Source organism: Tiliqua scincoides, chromosome 2 (genome assembly GCF_035046505.1).
Source record: "Tiliqua scincoides isolate rTilSci1 chromosome 2, rTilSci1.hap2, whole genome shotgun sequence".
Classification (NCBI taxonomy): domain Eukaryota; kingdom Metazoa; phylum Chordata; class Lepidosauria; order Squamata; family Scincidae; genus Tiliqua; species Tiliqua scincoides.
The window spans coordinates 194,007,549-194,030,749 of NC_089822.1; the positions used below are offsets into that span (position 1 = coordinate 194,007,549).

At 43.8% G+C, this 23,201-nt stretch overlaps 1 protein-coding gene across 2 annotated transcripts in view; it reads right to left on the reverse strand.

The window, feature by feature from the left end:
* The window catches only part of ANXA6 (annexin A6), a 53,516-nt gene that overhangs the window by 23,346 nt on the left and 6,969 nt on the right, over positions 1 to 23,201 (reverse strand). For both annotated transcript variants that reach the window (XM_066613520.1, XM_066613519.1), the window contains exons 2-15: positions 23,078 to 23,133; positions 14,594 to 14,684; positions 13,308 to 13,402; positions 12,445 to 12,558; positions 12,141 to 12,231; positions 10,617 to 10,696; positions 10,476 to 10,532; positions 8,595 to 8,688; positions 7,250 to 7,345; positions 5,757 to 5,815; positions 4,385 to 4,507; positions 3,985 to 4,043; positions 2,641 to 2,719; positions 1,264 to 1,345 (exon numbers count right to left, since the gene is read on the reverse strand). In XM_066613520.1, the coding sequence (XP_066469617.1) occupies positions 1,264 to 1,345; positions 2,641 to 2,719; positions 3,985 to 4,043; positions 4,385 to 4,507; positions 5,757 to 5,815; positions 7,250 to 7,345; positions 8,595 to 8,688; positions 10,476 to 10,532; positions 10,617 to 10,696; positions 12,141 to 12,231; positions 12,445 to 12,558; positions 13,308 to 13,402; positions 14,594 to 14,684; positions 23,078 to 23,095 (1,138 nt within the window). In that variant the 5' untranslated portion in view covers positions 23,096 to 23,133. The remainder of the gene's footprint in view (positions 1 to 1,263; positions 1,346 to 2,640; positions 2,720 to 3,984; positions 4,044 to 4,384; positions 4,508 to 5,756; positions 5,816 to 7,249; positions 7,346 to 8,594; positions 8,689 to 10,475; positions 10,533 to 10,616; positions 10,697 to 12,140; positions 12,232 to 12,444; positions 12,559 to 13,307; positions 13,403 to 14,593; positions 14,685 to 23,077; positions 23,134 to 23,201) is intronic.

The window sequence follows — 23,201 nt, forward strand, 5'->3', positions numbered from 1 at the left end:
AAATCTTTGAAATAGATATTGCAGAAAATGAGCATCATGGTGCTTAGGCTCACACTAGAATGGACAGTGTCTTGTGTGCACCAAAATGAATTTCCGCAACAGCTGTAGCCCTGCAGCTGTGCCCTTGTGCTCCTATACACTCCGTCACAGCTATTGGATCCACAAGCCAAAGAGCTGCTGGGAGGTCAGCTTCCTCCCAGGTTTGACACTGTGTTAAGAAGGGTCATCATGGATGCATTCCTGGGCCCCGTGTGCATGGCTTACAGCAGCAATTGCTAGTGCATGCCCTCAGATGTGCCCCCAGCATCATGCACAGGCAGTGAGTTTACTCAGCGTGTGGTCGGTCTGTGGAACTCCTTGCCACAGGATGTGGTGATGGCGTCTAGCCTAGATGCCTTTAAAAGGGGATTGGACAAGTTTCTGGAGGAAAAATCCATTATGGGGTACAAGCCATGATGTGTATGTGCAACCTCCTGATTTTAGAAATGGGTTATGTCAGAATGCCAGATGCAAGGGAGGGCACCAGGATGAGGTCTCTTGTTATCTGGTGTGCTCCCTGGGGCATTTGGTGGGCCGCTGTGAGATACAGGAAGCTGGACTAGATGGGCCTATGGCCTGATCCAGCGGGGCTGTTCTTATGTTCTTATGAGTTCAGGTGAAATAGGAAAATGTCAGATCCCATGAACTTTCTGGGCCCCTCCTTGAAATACCGGACCCCCTTTCTGACCCTGGGCCTGGGTATAAATTACCCTCTTCCCCCCCCCCCAGGCCCTGATGGACCTCTTTCCATTCAATAAGTGGGGCAATGCCTTGGGTGGTGGGTGGGGTGATGCTCCATTGCCCGCCCCTGTTGGTTTTTCGGCTATAACTTTTGATAGAATAGAGATATTTCAATGCTGTTTGTTCCATTGCTTTCTGCATGAAAATATACATTAAATTATATATAACATGATGGTATTAATTGAAAATACCAAGATTTTAGAAATTTCGGCCAGTTGTAGTAAACCCCCCCGTGCGCATCACCTGGTGAGGCCTGCACCCCTCACACCCCCATAGGGACGCCACTGACACTACTGCATGTTTGGAAAAATGCTGGGTGGGAAAAAGCTGGAATAGAAATATACCCATAAGAGGTTCAATGAAGAATAAGCTCTATGGCCTTCAGAATTTGTTCTCATAATATTATTTTCCACTGGACAAAGGAAACCAAGATTCCTCACCGTACATGCATGAACAAAATTCTTCAAGAAGAACCTTACATACCAAAACCTTTCATGGCTTTCCTGAGCACTTTCGCATCACCATCGGCACTGAAATCTGCTGCTGGACGGATGGTTCCTTTTTGCTACAAAAAACAACAGAGTCTAGATCAAAACCAAGCCTGCAAGAAAGAGAGGAACAGAAGGGTCTCAACAAAGCAAGTTAAGGGGAAAGCAGCTTCTAGGGTTAGAGCAAGCTGGAAAGTTATGATCTGATCTCCTTGTTGAGAAAACGAAAAATAGCCAAGCCAGAAAACTGTTAAATAATGGCAAAAATATCCACTGAAAAGGTGTTGTTGCATTAAAAAACAAAACAAAACAAAACCAGGAATAAGAACAAACTCAGAGCATTTAGAAAGATTTTGTCCCCATGCACCTTAATGTGTGTTATGCGCACGCACATACAAGCACGTGCAAGAGGGGCGAAAGCTTCCCTCATTTCTGAATGGCGGTTTAGTCTCCCAAAGAGCTTTCCAGTCACATCAGTTGTCTTCTGAGCCCTGATACAGTGAGCAGACTTCCCTGAAGTGACAGGATGGTTCATTCAAGCTACCCACAAAATTCACATGCGCAAAAACCAGGGTAAGCTCAGACAGTCTGTTCCGATGATTAACATTTCATCAAACTTTTTAAAAAATGTTCTCAATCAGCACTTGGCTTGCTTCCTACACAAATGGGGGGTTGGACTAGATGACCTTGAAGTAATCTTCCAACCTTATGATTCGACAATAATTGTCCAATACAATGAAAGGATAAGCTGGGATGACTCATGTTTAGATGTTGTAAGTAATGACATCTATAGCTTGATTATCTCATGGAATAGACAATGTGTGAATTCACCCTTTGAGAGAGATTAGCAGAGGACCAAAATCTCGAACGTTTCACAGGAAGAAAATACTACTTTTCGATGATCTTATAAGGAGGCCCTGCAGACCAGCTCCATTGATAAAGGCAGTCATAAGGATTTCAAAAGGCACATACCTACTATTCTCTAGGGTTATGCATGTGCTTGTCAAAAGACACAGGCAGTAGATGCCAAAGGTTAAACATCTTCAAACAGGCACAACTGACCCCCCCCCCCCAAAGACCAATATATTAGTGGAAATATTCCACTGTTGTGCACTGGGAAGCAACCAGCATCGTAAAAGCTTAATTCAGAGGCGCCCACAACACCAGAGAGGGAAAAGTAAGTAGTTCTCTGTAGGTGTGAAAGAATGCATGTTAGAAAGATGATCATTTGGTCATAGTAGTGGCCATCCTCTGAGCAGGGCTAGCCAAGAGACCTAGCAGAAAGGGGTCAGCAGCACACAGAGTGAAGCAGCTGTGGTTTCAAGCCAGCAAGGTGCATATCTGGGAAGGGGAGGCAGGGGTAGGTTCTGACCTCTACTTTGGCCACTGCACTAAGTTCCCACATCTGATAGGCCACCTGCGCAGCTTCAGGGAAGAACTCACCTGCAGCACTGAAAATGGGAGGGGAACAGGACACAAGGGCTATGAACTTTGAGGAGATACCCAAACGCATGGCTCAGTCCTTGTGCAAACCAGCACCCCACCACCCCACCTTCAAAAATAGCAAATCTTCTCTTTGCCCACCGTCTTCTCTTTGCCCACTACCCCATCTTCAAAAATAGCAAATCACCATGGCAGTCTTATCTGTTTACTAGAAACCATCAGTTTAAAATACCCACAGCTATATGCCTGCTCTTTTGTTGAGTTAAATATTAGATCTACTAGAAATAATTTGTTTTGGTTGTATTGCATTTATTCTTTATTCATAAGCCACCTTAAGTGCCCCTTTTTGGGGGTAGGATCAAACTAACTAAGGGCACAATCCTAACCCCTTATGTCAGTGCTTTCCAGCACTGGCATAGCGGTGCCAATGGGACATGCACTGCATCCTGCAGTTGGGTGGCACTCATGGAGGCCTCCTCAAAGTAAGGGAATGTTTGTTCCCTTACCTCAGAGCTGCATTGCTGGAAAGCACCAACATAAGGGGTTAGGATTGCACCCTAAGACAGAAACAGACCTAGATACATCCCCTTGAATATATAAAGCAGCCTTATCTTGAATCAGCTCAGTATGATACTGTATTATTGGCTGCTGCTCTCTAGGATCCCTGGTAAGGGTTTTTACCTTCTATCTGCAATACTTAAGAGGAGGCTAGGCATTGAATCTGGGATTCCTGATATTCAAAGCAGAAGCTTCACCACTGTACCACAATCCATCTACCGGCTAGGATGGTCTACGAACACCCCAGTAGCTTGGCCTAATCAAATCCCCTAAGAAGTTTTGTCTGGTTCCCATTGGCCCTGCCAATTTTAATCAAGGCTCTATTAAAAAAAGAAAGAAAAGCTGCCTATAGTTCCATGTGTAAAGGAAAGAATGAGAAATGTATCAAGCATTTAGGGCACTTCGAAATAAACAAACACAATAACTTACTTCCATTTTCACAACATTCAAAGTCAGAAATTGAAAACAAAGCTATTCATGACATCTCCCCACCTCCCATAAAATCAACAGTCAAATTCCCTGTGACTTTACAGGAGAAGCTTTAAGTCCACTGTGCTATCTAGTTTGACAGCATGTCTCACTAGGGTGGCTTTCCAATGAATACGATTTGGACACATTAGGAGATGGCACAGAACTTAAACGAGATCGGAGTCTGGCTTGGTTAGGAGAAACAAAAGGCACATTTCAAAGGAGCAGTAGAACTGGGCCTACTTACTCATCATCTCCCCCACAGAGCTTCAGCAGCGCTTTTTTATATTCACCAGATGTGTCACTCTGCAAAGTAAAACACGGAAGGACAAATTAAAATCACATAGCAACCTCTGCAGATGAGTGACTGACAGCCCAATCCTATCCACACTTTCCTGGGAGTAAGCCCCATTGACTCTAATGGGACTTGCTTCTGAATAGACATGCATAGGATTGGGCTCAGAAGCTGCAATCCTATGCGCATTTCCACTGAACACTATGGAACTTACTTCTGAGTAGATACGCATAGGATTGAGACAACAATTCGTACTGAAAAGACACTTGGCCCTCTGACAAAAAGGAGCAAATAGGTGTCTCAAAAGAACGAATGCAAAAGTAACTTTCCGCAGTAGTAAGTCCATATTCACCTCAATCATGTGGTGAAGAGATTTCTCATATTTAGTCCGAAATATCTCCCGGATGTCCAACATGTCAATCTCACTGCGCGACACCATGATCCGAATCAACGTGTTGTCTCTTGTTCCTAAGCCCTGTGGTAGATCCGGTAAAGTCACAAACTAAATCTCAGTATAGGATTCATAGATGGATGAGCAACAAGTGCACATCAAAAGTGTCTAAACTAAAATTACTAAAGAGTGTCACTGTCCTGCTTACCACAGAGTTAACTTCCCTATCACACTTAGGGAGCAATCCTAACCCCTTATGTCAGTGCTTTCCAGCACTGGCATAGCAGTACCAATGGGAGATGTGCTGCATCCTGGAGTTGGGTGTCACTCACGGAGGCCTCCTCAAAGTAAGGGAATGTTTGTTCCCTTACCTTGAAGCTTCATTGCCCTTATGTTAGTGCATGAAAGCACTGACATAAGGGGTTAGGATTGCACCCTCAGTTAACTTTCTGGTTCCTGTTATTCGATCTTGTCTCTTCAAGCGTTCAGTCTGCCAACAGCCTGCCTGCAAACACTATAAGTTTGCAAACTTATAGCGACCTGTAAAAGCAAGAACACTTTGCCCTGGTAAGTTTTTTAACAATGTTAATGAGCATGGGGGGATCCGTGGATAACAAAATCCACAGATACCAGCTCTGTGGATTCTGTGGCAGCTTGTATATAAGAACAATTTTTAATCCTATTTAATAAGCACTTGTGGAACACAGTGGAGACAAGGTCAAAATAAAGGCAATGGAGAGCACTGTTAAGATTGCTTCTAGACAGTAGTGATCCTGGCCCTGATGCCACCCGAAACCATGACTGTAAGCTGCTGGCTACTGCCCCCCCCCCAGTAACCAGACTGTAACCAGCCTGCCTACTGCCCTCCCCCCACCAGTCCCGCCCACTGCCTCCCTTCCATAGGCCTTTGGAGGGCCAGAGAGGCCGCATGCAACCTCCCCAATCCTCTGAAGGCATTTTAAGACCCTTGGAGGGTTGAAAAACACCACTTCTGGTTTCCCTCCAAAGGCCTCCAGGAGGCAGCAGGTGGGACCAGTGGGAGGAGCCATGGCTGGGGGGCACCGCTGCCCCCTAGATGTGCTGTCCGGGGTCAAGTAACCCTCTGGACTCCTCCCAGGTATGCCACAGCTTCCAGGGACTGATCATTCACACTTGAATGCAGTTCTTATGTGTTCTGATTGTTAAGACACAATTCTCAGCTGAGAGTATTTACCATGCAACAAGAGTCCCCTCTCAATCCATGGAACCAGCCTCACTTCAGCATACTGGAGTGTTGCTGCTTTCTACAGTGCAATATAGGGAATGTGGCAATAACTTAAGAACCACTACTGACCTTCATGGCTTTAAAGAGTCTGTCTGCAAAATACTCTGCCGTGCTTCTGATATTCTTCACTGTGGAAGGAATGAAGAGAGAGAGAGAGAGTGTGTGTGTAAACTAGAAGGCTTCCTGCCTGCTGTGGGCTAATGAAATGCAATTTGGTCCTGAGCCCTCTCAAAAAACTCAACTAGTTTTAGTTAAAAAGAATACACACTTAAACATTCGGGGAATGTTATTTCTCCCCTTTTCACCTGAAATGCCAAATGATAATAATTAAAATATGATATTACTGAGGGGGTGTGTCCGTCCCCGTGCACACACACACAAATACATGCATAACTGGGGGAAAAATTGGATAGACTGCTTACTTTGGGGTAAATTTGACCCCACCGTTACAGGTAATGCACTATGGCCCTCTGCAAAATTTTCATAAACCAGTGTGGCCCTTGGGTCAAAAATGATCCCTTTGCATCCCTCCACTGCTCTGCTACTTGATCCCATCACCTGAGCAGCGGGGGTTGACTGGGTAAAGAGAATTGTGCAACCAAAACGACAGCCTGGGATTCTTCTCCTTGCTGAAGGCACCAGTAAAGCTTTTCATTGCTACTATACAATTTATCATGAAAGTTTTTCATTGGTACCATACAATTTACAGAGATCAGATGTATTAAATGAGCATGGATGATACTCTAATTTAGTGATTCTCAAACTTGGTCTCCAGAGCCCTTTACTCTCCTAAATGGACTCTTAGGGAACCCTGCCAGGGCAGGCGTGGAGTCTTGGGGAGCTCCAGTGCATGCCTAGTGTGGTGTAGCACCAAGCATATGGCAGCCACTTATGAAGGCCCCAGGGCTCCGAGGAGCACACTTTGAGAATGCTGCTCTAAGTAATCTTTGTAAACATACCAGTCACCGGAATCCTGCCTTCCGGGCAAGAAGAACTAGAGGTCTACAAACATAGCTGGTGTCTAATGGCAGTTTCTATACAGAGTTCTAAATCCACATCCTAGGATTTCCTGCGAGCTGATTCAAGTAATGTTGACCATCCACAAAAAAAGTGAGAAGATAGATACTGACTACATGCAGAGTCTGCCATCTCTTAGGTTAAAACAAAATATTCCAAATGTGGTGAATATTTGCAATTTAAATTAATAGATCAGTTCCCACTCTCAGGTTTGCAGAAAGTTTCCCACCCCTACTTCAATCTTAATTTTCCACCCCTGCTTTACTCTCTGTGCCTATCTAAAGCTAGCTACAATGAGTTTAGGACACTCTCTGATACATGTTCTATTTTTATAGCGCTTTGAACATCAACTTGCAAAGCAACTTGGCAACTCTGAGGAATACAAGTAACAGATGGATGCAGATTGAATGATACTGTCCTTTAAGTGTTACTTTCTTTGCACCTACTTTAGATTAGATTGGATTAGATTAGATTACTTTATTGTCATTGTACTTAATGCACAATGAAATTTAATACGTGAAATTTATAAGATAGAACCAGCTCACCTACTGCTAGCATCAGTTTCTCAAAATCCCCGGACAGCTCTCCCCGGATGCTTGCCTCAATGGGCTTGCCTGAAATCTTCAGATATTCATCAAAGACTGAAAAGAAAACAGAACAGAGAAACTGTCACACATATACATACCCTCCATTCATTCACTGACATATCCAAGGCATTATGTACTCTGCCCCTTCAAATCACCAACAGTTGGTGCAAAACTACTTCATTAGCAAAATGTAACCTGAATATAATATCTAACATTCCTGCTGCATTATACTGCACACAGTATGGACTGAATCTGGTATTCTTGAGGTACCTCCTGATTCATTTGACGATCTGTTTTTGTATATTAATAGACTGCATATTGACACGTCTTTAGATTCATTGGGACATAAGGACATAAGAAGAGCCCCACTGGATCAGACCATATAGACCCATCTAGTCCAGCTTCCTGTTTCTCACAGTGGCTCACCAAATGCTTCAAAAACCTGCGTCCTGGTGCCCTTCCCTGCATCTGGCAATCTGAGTAACTTACCTCTTAAACCAGGAGCTTGCACACAGCTACCTTTGAAAGTCTTTTCCTTGCTGTGGAGACTACTGATAGCTGGGCATTCCCCATTACTCTTGGTTGTCTCTCCTTACTGGTGAAATTTAAACTAACATTTGGTGCAGGGACCTGCCTTCCTCTTTTTTGTGGAATATTAATATATAAAAGTGCCATGTAGTTATGGTGCTTTGCAAACAACCACCAGCCTGTATTGAGATAACAGCCAACTCTACTTTTAATGCCATCTATTAATTGCTACACAATTATTGTATAAATATACAAGTAGCAGCAACTGTTACTCTGCACATGCCTGATCTCGGAAGCTAAGCAGGGTCAGGTCTGGTTAGTACTTGGATGGGAGACTGCCTGGGAATACTGGGTGCTGTAGGCTCATACCATAGTCTTTCGAGACTGAAGGTTGCTAACCAGGTTGCCAACCAACAGTCTTCTCAAACATATTTTCATCACCAAGTACAGCAATACTCCTCAGAAATGATATATTTGGAAACTGACAAAGAGGGGTAAAGAGATGATTACATGAGAGTAGAGTACAGAAAAAAGTACAAGGATCAGAGAGACCCTTTGAAGGAATGAAGGAAAGAAGATTGAGCACCTACATTTTGAAGGAGGGAGAAAATCTCATGAATTGCAAAGTTACAGATCAGATCCTGAGCCAATAGATTCTAAGGAGGCAATTCTAAAGAATAGCCTTGGCAAAGCATTCACCTTGCTCCTACGAGGGTTTAACAATTTCCTAATTCTGTCCCTCCTGTGGCAATTTAATGATATCTCAACAACTTACCCATCCTGAGATGTTGTTTGCTTCTGTTTCCAAGAATGTAGATAAACTGGGCTTCGTCTGTGCCCCACTTCATCTCTCCAGCTTCCAACAGGTCCTTTTAGAAAGCAAGCAACAGCAATGTAAAATCAAGGAATAATAGAGACAACTACTGAAGACTCAGCCTGTCCAGATCATCTCATTCTTCAAGCATATAGAAATTTGTCTAACAACATTCCACACAACCCCAGAGAAAAATGTTAAAATGAGGTCTCAAAACTGTTAGGCAACATTTATCAGACTAAAGGCACAAGTCTAACCAGGTCTACTCAGTTCCTACTTTGTTCAATGGGGCTTACTCTCAGGAAACTGTGGTTAGGATTGCAGCCTAAGGCCACAATCCTAACCAACTTTCCAGCATCAACATAAGGGCAATGCAGCTCCTAGGTAAGGGAACAAACATTGCCTTACCTTGAGGAGGCCTCCATGACTGCTCCCCAAGTGCAGGATGCAGCATATGCCCCACAGGCACAGCTATGCCAGTGCTAGAAAGTTGGTTAGGACTGTGCCCTAAAGACATTAACTAGTCCAATGATAGGACTACTCATTTCTAGACCTTACTTAGCATCACCAGGGCCTGCTGGAATCAGCAGTTTCTGCTCAGTTTCTAAGCTCCTCAAACAGCAGGACTTAACAAAGATCAAGCCTACTGCATGCTGCTAAAGACTATGGAAGTATGCAACAGGCATCACAGTCTTACTTCCAATCACAGAACCCAGAATTGTCATTTTCAGTTATCAGATTTCCATATCTCCATGTCATGCCCTGCTCTGCTAGAGGCAAGCTCCCCGGCTGACAGAGTATTCAAACACCCGTAGAGCTTGGTGGGTTCAGGGTGGGGTTGCCTTTGTAGTTCCCCTCTTGGGGCTGGTCCAGCAGGGTAGGGCCTCAGACTGCCACTGGGGGAGGGGGTTCATATCACCCTGTTCCTCCTCCTCAGTGTTGGAGTAGAGCTTCCAGCTCTCAGGTGGTTTCCCCCTTTTCCAGCCCACCTGTCCTCCCTTGTCATTACAGGCCTGCCACTGGGGGAAGGGTTTCACATCACCCTGTTCCATGTAGGAGTAGTGCTCTCAGGTGGTTTCACCCTTTTGCCAGCACACATCCCCCCCCCCCTTTTCATCACAGGTCTTCTCCCTTTTGAGGAAGTCTGGTTGCCCCACCCTGCTCCACCCCTTCCTCCCTGGCAGGCTCAAGAAGGGGCAGGGCCTCCAGCCCATTCTCCCACTCCCTTGTAACTCTAGAGGTCTTGTGCCTGCAGCCAGTCTCTCCCTGGAGCCCCAGTCCTGTCTGGGAGCTTGCCAAGTCATCCCCTGGGCTAACCTGCTGCACCCCTCCCCCCTTGGGCTCATCTAGAGCGGTAAGTCAGGAGTTAGGGGCAGGTGGCTGGGCCCAACCCTGACACTCCATGATGGCATGGTGGAATTAAGTTGCTGGAAATATTTAGCCTGCACACATAGTAATCTCAAAACAGGCCTTCCCTAATTACTCACACCACAGCAAGTATGCATTTTAATGATACAGACTGAAGACTCTGCAAGGTAATACATCTGAAAGCAGAATGGCTTGAGAACTGGAAGATCAGGAATTTAAATTCAGTTATCTTTCAAAACTGGGCCCCTATTCTACTTCAGATTCACAAACACAAATCTGTCAGGAAAGGAACAAACCGATTCAGGCAACCAAACAGAACTCTCTCATTGATACAAGAAAGCATATAACAGATTAGTTTGAAGGATGGGTATGGAAAGGGATGCTGAAATGCACTGCTCAGATCTAAACTCTTTTATGCAGAAGGTCCATCTCTGGTTCATCATCAAGAGGTCAAAGTATGTTGATTACACTCACCTTGGCATCTTGTTCCACTAGGTCTTCACTCACAACATCATCTTCTTCTCGAGTGCCCTGAAGAAAGGACAATGGATCTCATTAGAATGGCATAAGCATGTGAAGGAATAAAGAACGGAAAAGGGTGCATAATTAACATACTTGAAGGAGAACAATGAGCATCTTTTTGAAGTGTCCTGATGTGTCTCCTATTACATCTTGCTCCAGGTCCCTCTCATATGCTAAAGGAATATACAAAAATGAAAGAACATATAAATGATGGTAGATCTTACATGGCTAGAGGCATTTTAATCTGCAGTGGTACTAGAAAAGGAAGAGAAAAGGGATGAGGTTCTGAAAACAGCAAATACAAGGGGAAAATGTGATGGTACTGCAGAGTTTAACTCGGGTTTGAATCTGGGGGAGGTTAGGAGACACCTATGAGGGAAAAACAAAGAATAAAAGTCTGGGAGTGATCATCTGGTTTGGGACTTTGGGTGTTTGTTTCTGCTTCAACTCTTGGTAGCATATATACAAATGTAGAAGAGAATTACTCAGATTTTTGTAATGATATTTTCCTGTAAAAAACACACTTCATATGAACTTACTCTCAGACATACTGGAGCAAAAATAACTGACAATTCAGATTAAGAGTAGATAATCATATCTAATAGCCCAATCCTATCCAACTTTCCAGCACCGGTGCAAATGCAGTGCAGACTTCAGGTAAGGGAACAAATGTTTCCATACCTTGAGGAGGTCTCTGTGACTGCCTCCCCACCCCTGGATGCAGTACACACCCCATGGGCACTGCTGCACTGCCCCTGGAAAATTGGATAGGATTGGACCCTAAGGCATCAGACAACCTCTCAGCATTTGATTATTGCCAAAGAAAAGGAGGATTCCCAAAACCATTTTGAGTGTGTTACAAATAAACTATGCCAACAATGTTTATGAAATTCATAAATTGCCAGAGGCAAGTTAAAGTATCTTGGGTGTTTTGTAGAAGTGGCTGTAAAGATTTTATCCCAATGCATAGAATTTTATCAACAGCTGGATGGAACATTTTGTATACACAGATCATTGTATTGCCAGAATTATTTTTTCCTTCTTGTTGGTGTTTACTACAGTAGCAGAACTTGCTGGGATCTTCTTCACTGAAATGCTCTACAATGCATCTAAATACACATTCTCAAAAATCATCCAGAAACAAAACCAGACAAACATCCAGCAATTGCTTTGCCGTTACTGCACATAACACAAAAAACTTCACCACTCCAGAACTGATCCCAGGAACAAAGAGAACGTCAGCCTAGAAAAGTCAGTACAGAGATTGACATCATGATGGAATTGGAGATGTGGGAAGAAACCAAGGGCCCAATGCTAACCAGCTTTCCAGCATTGATGCAGCTGTGCCAATGGGACATGTGCTGCATTCTGCAGTGGAGGAGCAGAAATTGAGGCCTCCTCAAGGGAATATTTGTTCCCTTTCCTAAGGGCTGTATTACGGCTTCATTGGCTCTGGAATATTGGTTAGGATTGGGCCCCAAGACAATTAAAATATTGGTAAATGATGGGATGATCCCACCTAACATAGTCATCATTATTTAACTTCCGTATCCTAAAAGCAGCTGGAGCTAGCTCAAGACCCAGGCAAGTCACCAAGCCCCTGCCCTCAGTACTTACCGTCTTTGTAGGCCTCCACTAGCGCATGGATCTGTTGATTGGTCCGAGATGCCAGGATTTCAATCAGGCATTTTTCATCAGTTCCAACACCCTGAATAAGGAAAGCAAAGTCATGTGTAAGTCATATAGCAACAAGATCATAAGCAATGAAAAATCCCAAATGACTGTTTTGTTTGAATTACATGAGAGGATCTGAATTACCCCTAATGGGGAAAAGTACTCCTAAAGGAGACACTGAGACTTATTTTATATTGTCATGAGCTCCAGAGGCAGACACAATCTATGATGTCAGTTGTCCCTTTACCTTAAAAGCATCTTTTATTTCCTTGGCATCAAAGTACTCCAAGGGTCTCATTAGACCCACAATCAGACATTCAAATTTCCCAGTTAGTTCATACTTCAGGTCTGCAATCAGGTCCTAACAAAAGGGAAGAAGAGTTGAGGGAAAAAACTGAATAGACAGAGAGGCATTAGGGTTTTAATATTTGTACCTGTTAATAATATCATCATTTATTTTTGCACATCAATACAAATTCCATGCAAAATTTTTAGCAGGTTTGCTCTTGTTGAGGGCCCCCCCCCATTTTTTCCCCACCGGGGCCCAAACCTGCACTCAGCAGCCCTACCTGCACTTAATGTATAGGATAAGTGAAAAGGAAGCAGTGTACTCTCCTGTCCTGTCACTTACACCTTCTTGTATTACAAGGGATTCAGGATGCCTAGAGGGATAGAGAGGTTGCCATCCACAATCCAGTACATATTTTCCCTCTTCTGCTTCCTCTGAGTTGTCCTGTACACTACCCATTTTTGGAAGTTGCATGTCCAATCTGAGATTTTACCTGCCCCCATATATAAACAATTACTTAGAAGGCGCAATCCTAACCCCTTATGTCAGTGCTTTCCAGCACTGGCATAGCGGTGCCAATGGGACATGTGCTGCTTCCTGCAGTTGGGTGTCACTCACGAAGGCCTCCTCAAAGTAAGGGAATGTTTGTTCCCTTACCTCAGAGCTGCATTGCCCTTATGTCAGTGACATAAAAAAGCACCGGAAAGCACTGACATAAGAGGATTGCGCCCTAAGAAAGCCATAATTCACCCCAAAGCTGAGACGGAAATTGCATGTGGCAACCTCTTGGATGGACTGGCCATTCCCTTTTTCAGGCTTACCTTTCCATAGAGAGACTTATACATTTGGCAGATCTCAATTCTTTGCTTGTTGCTTCTGGCTGTGATGAGATCAAGTATGGCTTCTTTGTCACTGCCTGCAGAAGAATGGAGGATCAGTCAGATTTAAGAGTCATATAGTATCTATTGGAATTTGCTCTGAAAGGTCACTTTGCCTGGATTTCTGTTTTTTACTTGCAACTGAAAGAAAGGGGAGAACTCCCATGTCCAAGGTGAGCCTAACTGATTAACATGCCACCTGCCACCAGTCACAAGGAAAAACAAGGGAGAGAGATGATCTCTCACTGTACTGTGGGATGGGAAACATCTGTTAACAATTCTGTCCTTAAGCACTAGAAACTATTTGGTTAGTTGTAGATACTGGACTCATGTCCAACTCTTTCCCTTCTCTGTCCCATCAGGACCAAAAAATGGCCCAGTTTCATTTCCACACAAACTGAACAAGAAGCCTTAAAAGGAAACAGTTTGAAAATGTTACGCAATACCATGGGAAGCCAGACTTGAGGCACTGGTGTCACACATGACACAAGCAGCAGGACCTGGTCAGGAGCAAAAGGGCTTGTGGGCCGATGGCACTTACAGCCCAAACCTGAGCTGCCTGGCGCCCAGAGGAGCAGTGGCGCCAAAATGGCTGCTGCAGCACCCAATGAACACCAGGCAGCCGCAAGCGGCTTCTTGGGGAAGGGGGACATTCATCCCTTCTCACGGGTAAGGGAGCAGGTCCTGCAATGGGGCTACTTGACTCTGCGCCAGCTATTTAGCCAGTGCAGAGTAAAGTGGGTCTGGATCCAGTGAAGCAAAGTTCTGCTGGTCCCACCTTTTCCTGCTCTGCCTCACTCCCTCCCTCTGAACCACCTTCCCCTGCCCTCCCCCCACCCCAGAACGCCTCCCCCCCCTCTCTTGCTCACCTATCCACCACCTGGAGCTCATCCATAGCTCCAGGTGGCATGTGACAGGCCTCTAGCAAGCACTGACTCAGTGTGGCTGGTGCTGAGCTGGTGCTGGCCTGGCAGTGAGTGTCACTGGTGTGCCTATGGCACATTTGCGACACTCAGCGTTGGCAGAGGGCCGTGCTGGGTCAATTGGATTGGATTGTTTCCTCTAATTAGTCTTGCTTGCCTGTTTTCCGCCACATTGCTCACATTAGAAGGACCAGTAGTGATGCTTTTTTAAATTAACAGAATTGTTAAGAAATTGCAAAAAGACGTCTGTTAATGACACACACTTTTTTGATCAGATCCACAAGAAAGAACATTTGAAGGACATACCAAATCCCTTCATGGCATTGTATAGTGCCTCAGCATCCTGGTTGGCATCAAAATCTGGGTAATCTTTCACTGAACCCCTGTATCTTCCAACCTAAGAAAAAAGGAGGGTGAAACCAGATCACTATATGGTCCAATAAGGAAGCAATATATCACACGCAAAAACCTATTCACACAAAGCACCAAGGATGGAATTCCCAAGCAGCTCCATAGTTGCAGAGTTAAAAAAAATCTCCCAGAATTATATGGACTTCCCGCTACAGGATGGTCAGGCTGACATTGTACTGAAACAAGGTCAGATAGTGTGATCCAAAGGATATTCTTTAGGTATCAGTGTTTGACCAAGATTGGCATTTTGGGACAGTGCCATTTCCCTTCTTACCCAGAAACTCTCTGGACCACAACTTACGGCAGGGATAGATCTGGAAATAACTAGCAGGCCTATCCTTCCAAAGAAGTACAATATTTTCTCTTCTGAAACTGAGAAAGTTTCAACTATACAGCATTATGCATGAAGGTACAATAAAAAGCAGTGGAAGGACTGAGAAAGGATTCCCTGCAAACATCCGAAAGGACGCTGCATAAGCCATAAGGAGGATACAGCAACCATCTCAACAAATGCCAGAACTTTGGTGTCATGCAACTTGCACATCCATGATCAGACTGCAAGGCAGCAAAACAGAGGCAATAGGAACATATGGGGGAGGGAGCTGCTGCTTTTGATCATAAACAGTCGTGTGTCATCTCCCCAGTGCTCCTTGATCCCCAAAGGGATCCCCAAAGGGACTGGATCTCTTTCCAGAAACTTGTATAACTGTTTTAGTAGAATTATACAGCCAGAATTCACAGTTCCCTTTTTTCCATACAAACAACTGAGATCCGTAGCTGGTTACCCATATGCATGGAATGACTTCGAGCAACAGTGTGCAGCTACATCTCAGTATGGAGACAGATGGCATTAATGTTCATGATTGTGACTTCCAACCGGATGTTGAAATCACTATGCAGCACCCTCCTATCCATCTTCTCTGTTTCACAATTTCTTTTCTGCTAAGACAACTAAACATGTTGCTCCCAGTAAAGTAAGCAAAGATGAGAACCAGCCTTTTAAAAAGTACAGCTATGTTTCTAAGGAGGTGTATATCCTAATGGCAGTTTTCAAAATACCACATGCATAAATAAAGATGGTGCTCGTTCTCACCTCCCCCACACCTATGAGTCATGCTGGCTTCCTGAGAGGCAGCCAAAGCCCTTGAAGTTATAAATAGCAAAACTACTCTGCCCGGAACTCCCTACTTCTAATCACGCTCACACCTCACACGATTAATGCCATGCTGCCTTGTGCATCCTCCCTTCCCAAAGCATTACCACTGCACAGAGTAGATCTCAAACTCTTGTTCACTAGCTTCCCTTACACAGATTCTGAACAGACTTTGCTCTAACATCCATCTCCACCGATGGCCAGCTCCTGCAGTCTCCATGCTGAATCCAGAGTTAGAAAGCTGAGTCACCTCAAGACTATTCCTCTGTCAGGGAAGGAGCAGGATCTCACATAGCAAGATGTGGGAACCATGAATGTCATCTTCCAAACATCGTCCCCTACCCCCTGATTTATAAAGGGACAACCTTCAACTCCATATTCATTTTGATGACTGTAATACTAGAGGGATTACTATTCATCCCTCAGGCATTTTCCATTATCTTGCATGTACTTTTCTAACTCCCATTTTATCCAACTCCTCTTCTTTTGGATTTCTAATAAACATGTTATCTTCAGTTCGCTCCATGGATGAGCCAGCCCTGGGCCCTGACACAGGTGTAGTCAACCTTTGAGTTGAATTAGAAATCTATTTACTGCATATTTTGATTCTATCCGCAACAGCCACTTCAAATTACTCCACAGAAGTTAGTTCTAAATAGGAAACAGTTTATGTAAAGAGTGACACATAGAGATGCTATTTTTACTGGATATGCTATTTCCACTGGAATTAGACAATATCCTACATCATTGTTTCTCAAACAGTGGGACAGGACCCATTAGGTGGGTAGCGAGTCAATTTCAGGTGGGTCCTCATTCATTTCAATATTTTATTTCAATATTAGACTGGTATGTGACTGCATTTGGGGAAATATTACAGATCTGTACTTTTAGCAGACTACTATGTATATGCTTTTAACAATGATAGTCACTTCTGGGTAAGTATGGGTAGGATTGCAGCCTACGACTGTTAAAAATTTTCTTACGTGATGATGTCACTTCTGGTCACAACAACACTTCCAGTGGGTCCTGACAGATTTTTATTCTAAAAAGTGGGTTCCATTGCTAAAAGTTTGAGAACCACTGTCCTACACAAAGCAACTATTATAAAGGTATGAGGTTGCTCTTATTTATTCTGTTAAGAAGGAAAATCTTCCTGATACATCTCACATGGTCCTTCTTTGAAGAACATCTCTCAGCCTTTAAGTGGCAGGTTGTCATACTTAGGGCACAGTCCTAACCCCTTATGTCAGTGCTTTCCAGCAACAAACATTCCCTTACTTTGAAGAGGCCTCCATGAGTGACTGCAGGATGCACCCCATGTCCCATTGGCACCGCTATGCCAGTGCTGGAAAGCACTGACATAAGGAGTTAGGATTGTGCCCCAAGTCAATGAATTTTAACCCTAGAGGTGTTATGGCAATGTGCAGGACTGCACACGAGGGACCGGTGCTTTGATTATTGTTCTATTCAAAAGTCTCCCTCCATATGAGCTGCCTGGCGCCTTATCGGGAGAAGCTTGCACATTCTCCCAGGAATATAAGAGAAAAAAATTTCACAAACTTTTCACAAAACTGCAAGCCGTTAGTGCAGGTCAAAGTAACAGGTCATTATCTGAAGTATGGCATTAGCGCTCCCATACCCAACTCATACTATGGAGAGAGGAGGAAAGGAAACAGATGAGAAAAGTTTCTAAATGAAGTAAAAACACACTTCAAAAGAAGTCTACAAAATAATGAGGCCATGAGGGACTTTATCTCACTCCTCTCCAGTGATGCCATAACTATTGCACTGTTGCCTACGATACTCGCACAGGATTGTATATCAAGTTCTTCCTCCTCCTGCATAAGGAAGCATGCACATGTTGAAATGAAGGTTCTTGCACACAGAAATTCAAATGGAATCCTGACCTGGTATTGCGTTTGCATGACATACTACACAAAGAGGTCATGCATAAAACCGTCAGTACCTGATTGTTGCACAAACTCCTTTCACAGGCACAACTGAGCACAGAACTGCACAAAATGCCACCTCGTTTCCATGTATGCTTCTTAGGATAGAACCCATGAACTACAACGAATCTGACAGGCTTCATTATTGCCAATATTTGTGGGGGAGGCAGGGAAGATGAAAGCATATTCTCTCAGAGCTTGAATGGCAAGTTTCTGTTGCCAGGATCCTTTTGTAATAGAAAGGTTCCTATTGCAAGGGCAGGCATGCGACAACACTGCCACATTTGTTGCCCTGTGAGCTGAGCGTCTGGGAAAGGATCTGGAATAAATGGCTTCTCAGGAAGTAGAAGATGAATGATTGTAGCAGCCAGTTCCATTTGTTCTAGTTTTGACATTACACTACAATGCCGTTTTAGACATGGACAAGACGCTCTGAAGTGCAGCTGTGCCTTTACTTGGAAAACTGTCTCAAGAGCATAAGAAAGACCACTGCTTGGGTACAGAATGCCCTCTTTGTCCTTTATTTGTACATCACCTGCTGGTGAGACAACCTGTGCTTGACTTCTCAGGCACTGAAAAGTAGTGTTGACAGCTGCCAGTTATGGTTGACAGACCAAAGTGAGGCCTCTGATTTAACTTGTCTAGTCAGCATTCAGTTGCATCTGTTTATAATATTACTCCACTGAGTATCAAGAGAGTGGAATGAAACAGCTATACATTTCAGTCCCAATACCAGCTTGACCTTACACCCATTTCAAAAGGGGAATACAAGCGAGTATATATTGTAAATGCAATAGCTGAAATAAGTGCACATTCAGGACATCATTCTACACTTCAAGTAGAAACTCCAGCTTGACTCATACTTGTGCCCCTTCAAGATTATAAACCACACTACAATGCAATTTCTCCCTTGTTGACCACTTAGAGATCAGAGTAGGCAATATCTGCATCTACATTATCCTTCTTTGATTGAATTTTGAACACCTGCTCATGCTCTGTACCTCTATATAGAGAGGGAGAAGAAAGATGCTAAAGAGATAAAACAAATGTTGGAACAATGGATAAATAATTTACTAGGTAGAGCAACAGTTATCACAGACTGATAAGTGGACAATAAGCAGTGATGGGGGGCATTAGAGTTAAATGTGCATTCAATACCCATTTGACCATCGCAGTCCATACAGTTTCCATCACTTGTCCTGTTAATCCATGCGAGGGTTAAAATGGCCATCAAATGGCCATTCAAATGGCCATCTCCCATGCATTAGGACAAAATCAGAAGAGATGAAAAGGGGACAAAACAGGTACCTGACAGAGTTGGTCACTTTCCCTGCACCTACTATCAACCTCTGCTAGGCTCAGTCACCGGCAGAATCTGCGGTGGTCTCAACATTTCCTACATCTGCAGCACAAACAGCCAGGATCAGACCTTACTGCACAGATTTTGAACAAGCACTGAATGCATGTCTAACATTTCTGGGCAGACATTCCTTTGAACTCTGTTGAACAAAAGATGTGGCCCTGAAGTGTACTCTTGTTGACACATTTATCTTAAAACTCTAAACTTACACAAACACATAAAGACACAATGAATCTGGTTTTGTCCTTCACATTTTCCATTCAGATCACACCCTGTAGCTCATTTATGGAGCTTAACGTCCTGATAGTCCCTCTGTGCAATACTAGAGGTCTCTCCCTCCTCAGTGTTTTGGCACCACAGTAAAGCAAACATGGAGTGCAATTATCTTCATTTTGTAGGTGGGAAACTGCAGCATAGTGGAGGTAAGGAATAGTGTTTCCCAGGACCATACACATATCCTAAGAAAAATACAAATTCTGCACCATTTCCCCTACCCCAGTGGTTCTTTAGCGTCGGGACCAACTTTTTAGAATGAGAATCTGTTGGGAACCACCTGAAGTGATGTCATGACCAGAAGAGACATCATCAAGCAGGAACATTTTTAACAATCCTAAGATACAATCCTATCCACACTTACCTAGGAGTACGTCCCATTGACTATCATTGTTAAAAACATCTTCATAACAGCCTGTTAAATGTACAGATGTACATTTCCCCAAATGCAGTCACATAACATGGTAGCATCAAGTCTAATATATTAAAAATAAAATATCGAAATGACTGGGGACCTGCCTGAAATTGGCTCAGAACCCACCTAGTGGGTCCTGAAACCACAGTTTGAGAAACACTGCCCTATGCCCAAGTTAATGCTCTTGATTTCAGGTCAAGTTCAAATCTGAACCTTGACATTTAAAACCTGCCCTGAATTCACTGGAGATTTCAAGGGTCTCTTAGTTCCAGCTTTTCTAGACATGTCTTTCGCTTCTTGGCAACAGGCTGCAGTAGCAGCCACGCCTATGTCCTTGGGTACAAAAATGGCTCAGTGGCAGGAACCGCCCCCCAGCAGCAACTGTACCAAGAGCAACAGCTGTGTGTGAATCTCATTGACACCTGATCCAGGGGATTTCCAATAGGACTACTTGCAATATTCATCAGGGCTTCAGCACCAGTGAAAATGCCATAGGGCAAAGTGGCTCTGATCCACTGTGTTTTGTTCAAGGGATCTGTTGCACATCGAAGTGTTTCTTGCAGGGAGAGATTTAAAGATATGAAGAAAGGGGTTCTATGGGCAGCCTGTCATTCTGTCTATCACTAACCATGCACTACAGGAGGCAGGTTTTGCATTCTAAAACTGCCATGATTAACAGATAACACACTAGGTGGTATCAGTGCCAGCTAAAAAGCCCGTACTCAAAAGAGTGGTCTGATAAAGTATGGAAGAAAAGTTACCAGTTATAAGTATGGAAAAAAACAATGACAAAAGCTAGATGTATCAAAAAGAAACCAAACACCATTTATAAACTTCTATAACAATTTATTGTATTTTGATTTACAATTTTTGTTTATTTTGAGTTTATTTTGTGATAAGATCTAGCATGACACATTAAAGAAGAAACATATGGCAACGACCCAGAAAAGAAAGTGGTCAGGAACCAACGGGTACAGAAGACACTACAGTGTTCCTGTAAATATTTCACCCAAGCTCATGATTCAGAGTTGAAAGAAGAGCCACCAGCTGCTTTTTTGGAATAGAAGTGACACAACAGAAACTAAAGCCACTCTCAAATCACTTTCAACTCTCATTGAGTGCACATATAATACCTACAAACAGTGGCTGGTGTGGCCTTTGCTGCTGCAGAATGAGGAGGAAGCATCATTTTGATTTTCAAAAATTTTTCCAATTCAGATTGATTTCACCCCACACAGTAGTTGTGTACCACTTCAAACTCATAGAGCTTTAATGTTTGCATAGGCCCTGCTTTTCTGAGGATGGCACTCACATGGCTGCTGCAACATTTAAAGGAACATATTGTACATGGGTTGGGACTGATCATGCAGGTTTTCATGGCCACAGTCTGCACCCTTGCTCCTAAAAGATTTCATATGTTCTTATTCATTAAGTCTAGTTATGCAGCAGCCACTCAGGAGGCTCTGGTATGCCATTCTCTCCCTCCCTCCTCCCCTTTCAAGGCAGCTTCCATCTCCCTCTCCCCCCACACTCCAGGCCTTTTTTATCCATGTTGCAATCACCACCCCCTCTCCTTTCTTCAGACTGGATTGTCATCCAATCCTGCTTAAACAGAAGCAACAAAGAACTTATCAGTGGATGATCCTCTCTCATTGGATCTCACAAAAAAGGAAGACTCACCACCAAGCTTCAGATGCACGGACAGCAGTAAAAACAGCAGCTAGCTTTTCTGCCTGTGTGACCTCACTCCGCTAGACTGAAGGCCAAACCAAATGTAACATGTGCCTGAAGCTCCCAATGTCTTTTTCTTTCTCGGTAAGCAGCTATGGGGCAGCTAACATGGGTTAGGACTACAGTACAGGGGGAGATGGTGCCCAATATCTTCTCTTGTGTCGTGGCCAAAGTATAAATCCCCTCCCGCCAAAGTTCTTACTAGCCACAGAGGAAAAAAATGTAACGATATAAAATTATGCCTAAAAGTTTTTCTCTCCTTAGCCAAAAGCTTTTGGCAGGCAGGAATGGATTGAGGTTACAGCAGGGATTGGGGGGGGGGGTGAAGGAAGGGTTATACCCTGTCCTACCTGCAGAGTGGCCCCATTCCAATTAGGGCCCTCTGGGATAGTTTTTGAGAAGAAGAAGAAAAGACACTGGGAGCACCATAAATAGAATTTCCACATCATGCCTAATTGGGCAAGACCAACCAAGCCATCTCAAGGCCAACCACATATGTTTAAATGTTTAAATGCAATCCAGCTTTGAATGTGAAACTTTGGATGCCAACACGGCATAATATGACACACAACCACCATGTAAAGATCCACCACATGAGCAGGTTTTCTGCCCGTCTGTGCTGCACCTCCTACATGCTTTTTCACCCAGAGGTGGTTTTTTGTTGTTTTTTTTAAATTGGAATTAAAATAGTGGGGGGAGGGAAACTCAACCAAGCTCCTGATCTGCTTTCTTGAAGCAGCCAGCTCCAGTGTGCTTCATGGCAGAACCACTTCGCTTTGGACCAAAGCAGAGGATGAGCCCAGCTGCTACAAGGCCATCAACAAGAAAGCAGAGCTCTTAGGGAAAAAATTTCAACTTGGTGAAGGCTCCTGGCTCCAAACCTCCTGATGACCACCCTGACATCTGCTTCTGTAAACATCAACTTCATCCACTTCTGAATGAACAGAGTTGCTCTCTTTCCTTTTCTATGTGTTGTCCCCCCGTCCCGCGCCTGTTCTTTTCTCCCTCTAGACTCTACACGTAGAGATTTCATTTTCCAGTCTCTAATATACATCTGTGCTGTGTTGAAAAACCAGTGCTAGCTGCGGAAGGGAAGAATGTAAACTCTGCTTGGAATCTTATCCTTTTAAAAAAAAAAAAGAAAAGCCACAGCTGCCAGGAAAATGGCTACATGAGACAATGCTGGTTTCATGAAAGTTGAAAAATCCACAAGCAGGGGCATAAACCAAGGGAATATAAAACATGATACTGGATTCCCACAGTAAAGAATATTATTCAGGAATGGAAATGAACCTCAGTTCTCTGCTAAAGGAGATCCAGTGATCTCTCCATCACCTATCCATTGTGGCTGGATCTGGGGATTGCAAGATTAGACAAGGAGATAATTATCTAGCTAAGCAATCACAACTATCTGGTTGCAATTGCCATCCCTAACAACCCCAGGATTTCAGTGAGCAAGCACAAAGGATAGCAGCTGTAGAGGCTGAAAGTGCCTTACCTTTCCTTTGTTTGACATGGCTTCAGGACAGAGATTAACAGAGGAGATGAAGGATGCTGAAAGACAAAAGAAAAAATATGGTCCCAGTTATTCATTAGTAACTTGCTCCAGCCCCCTACTTGTC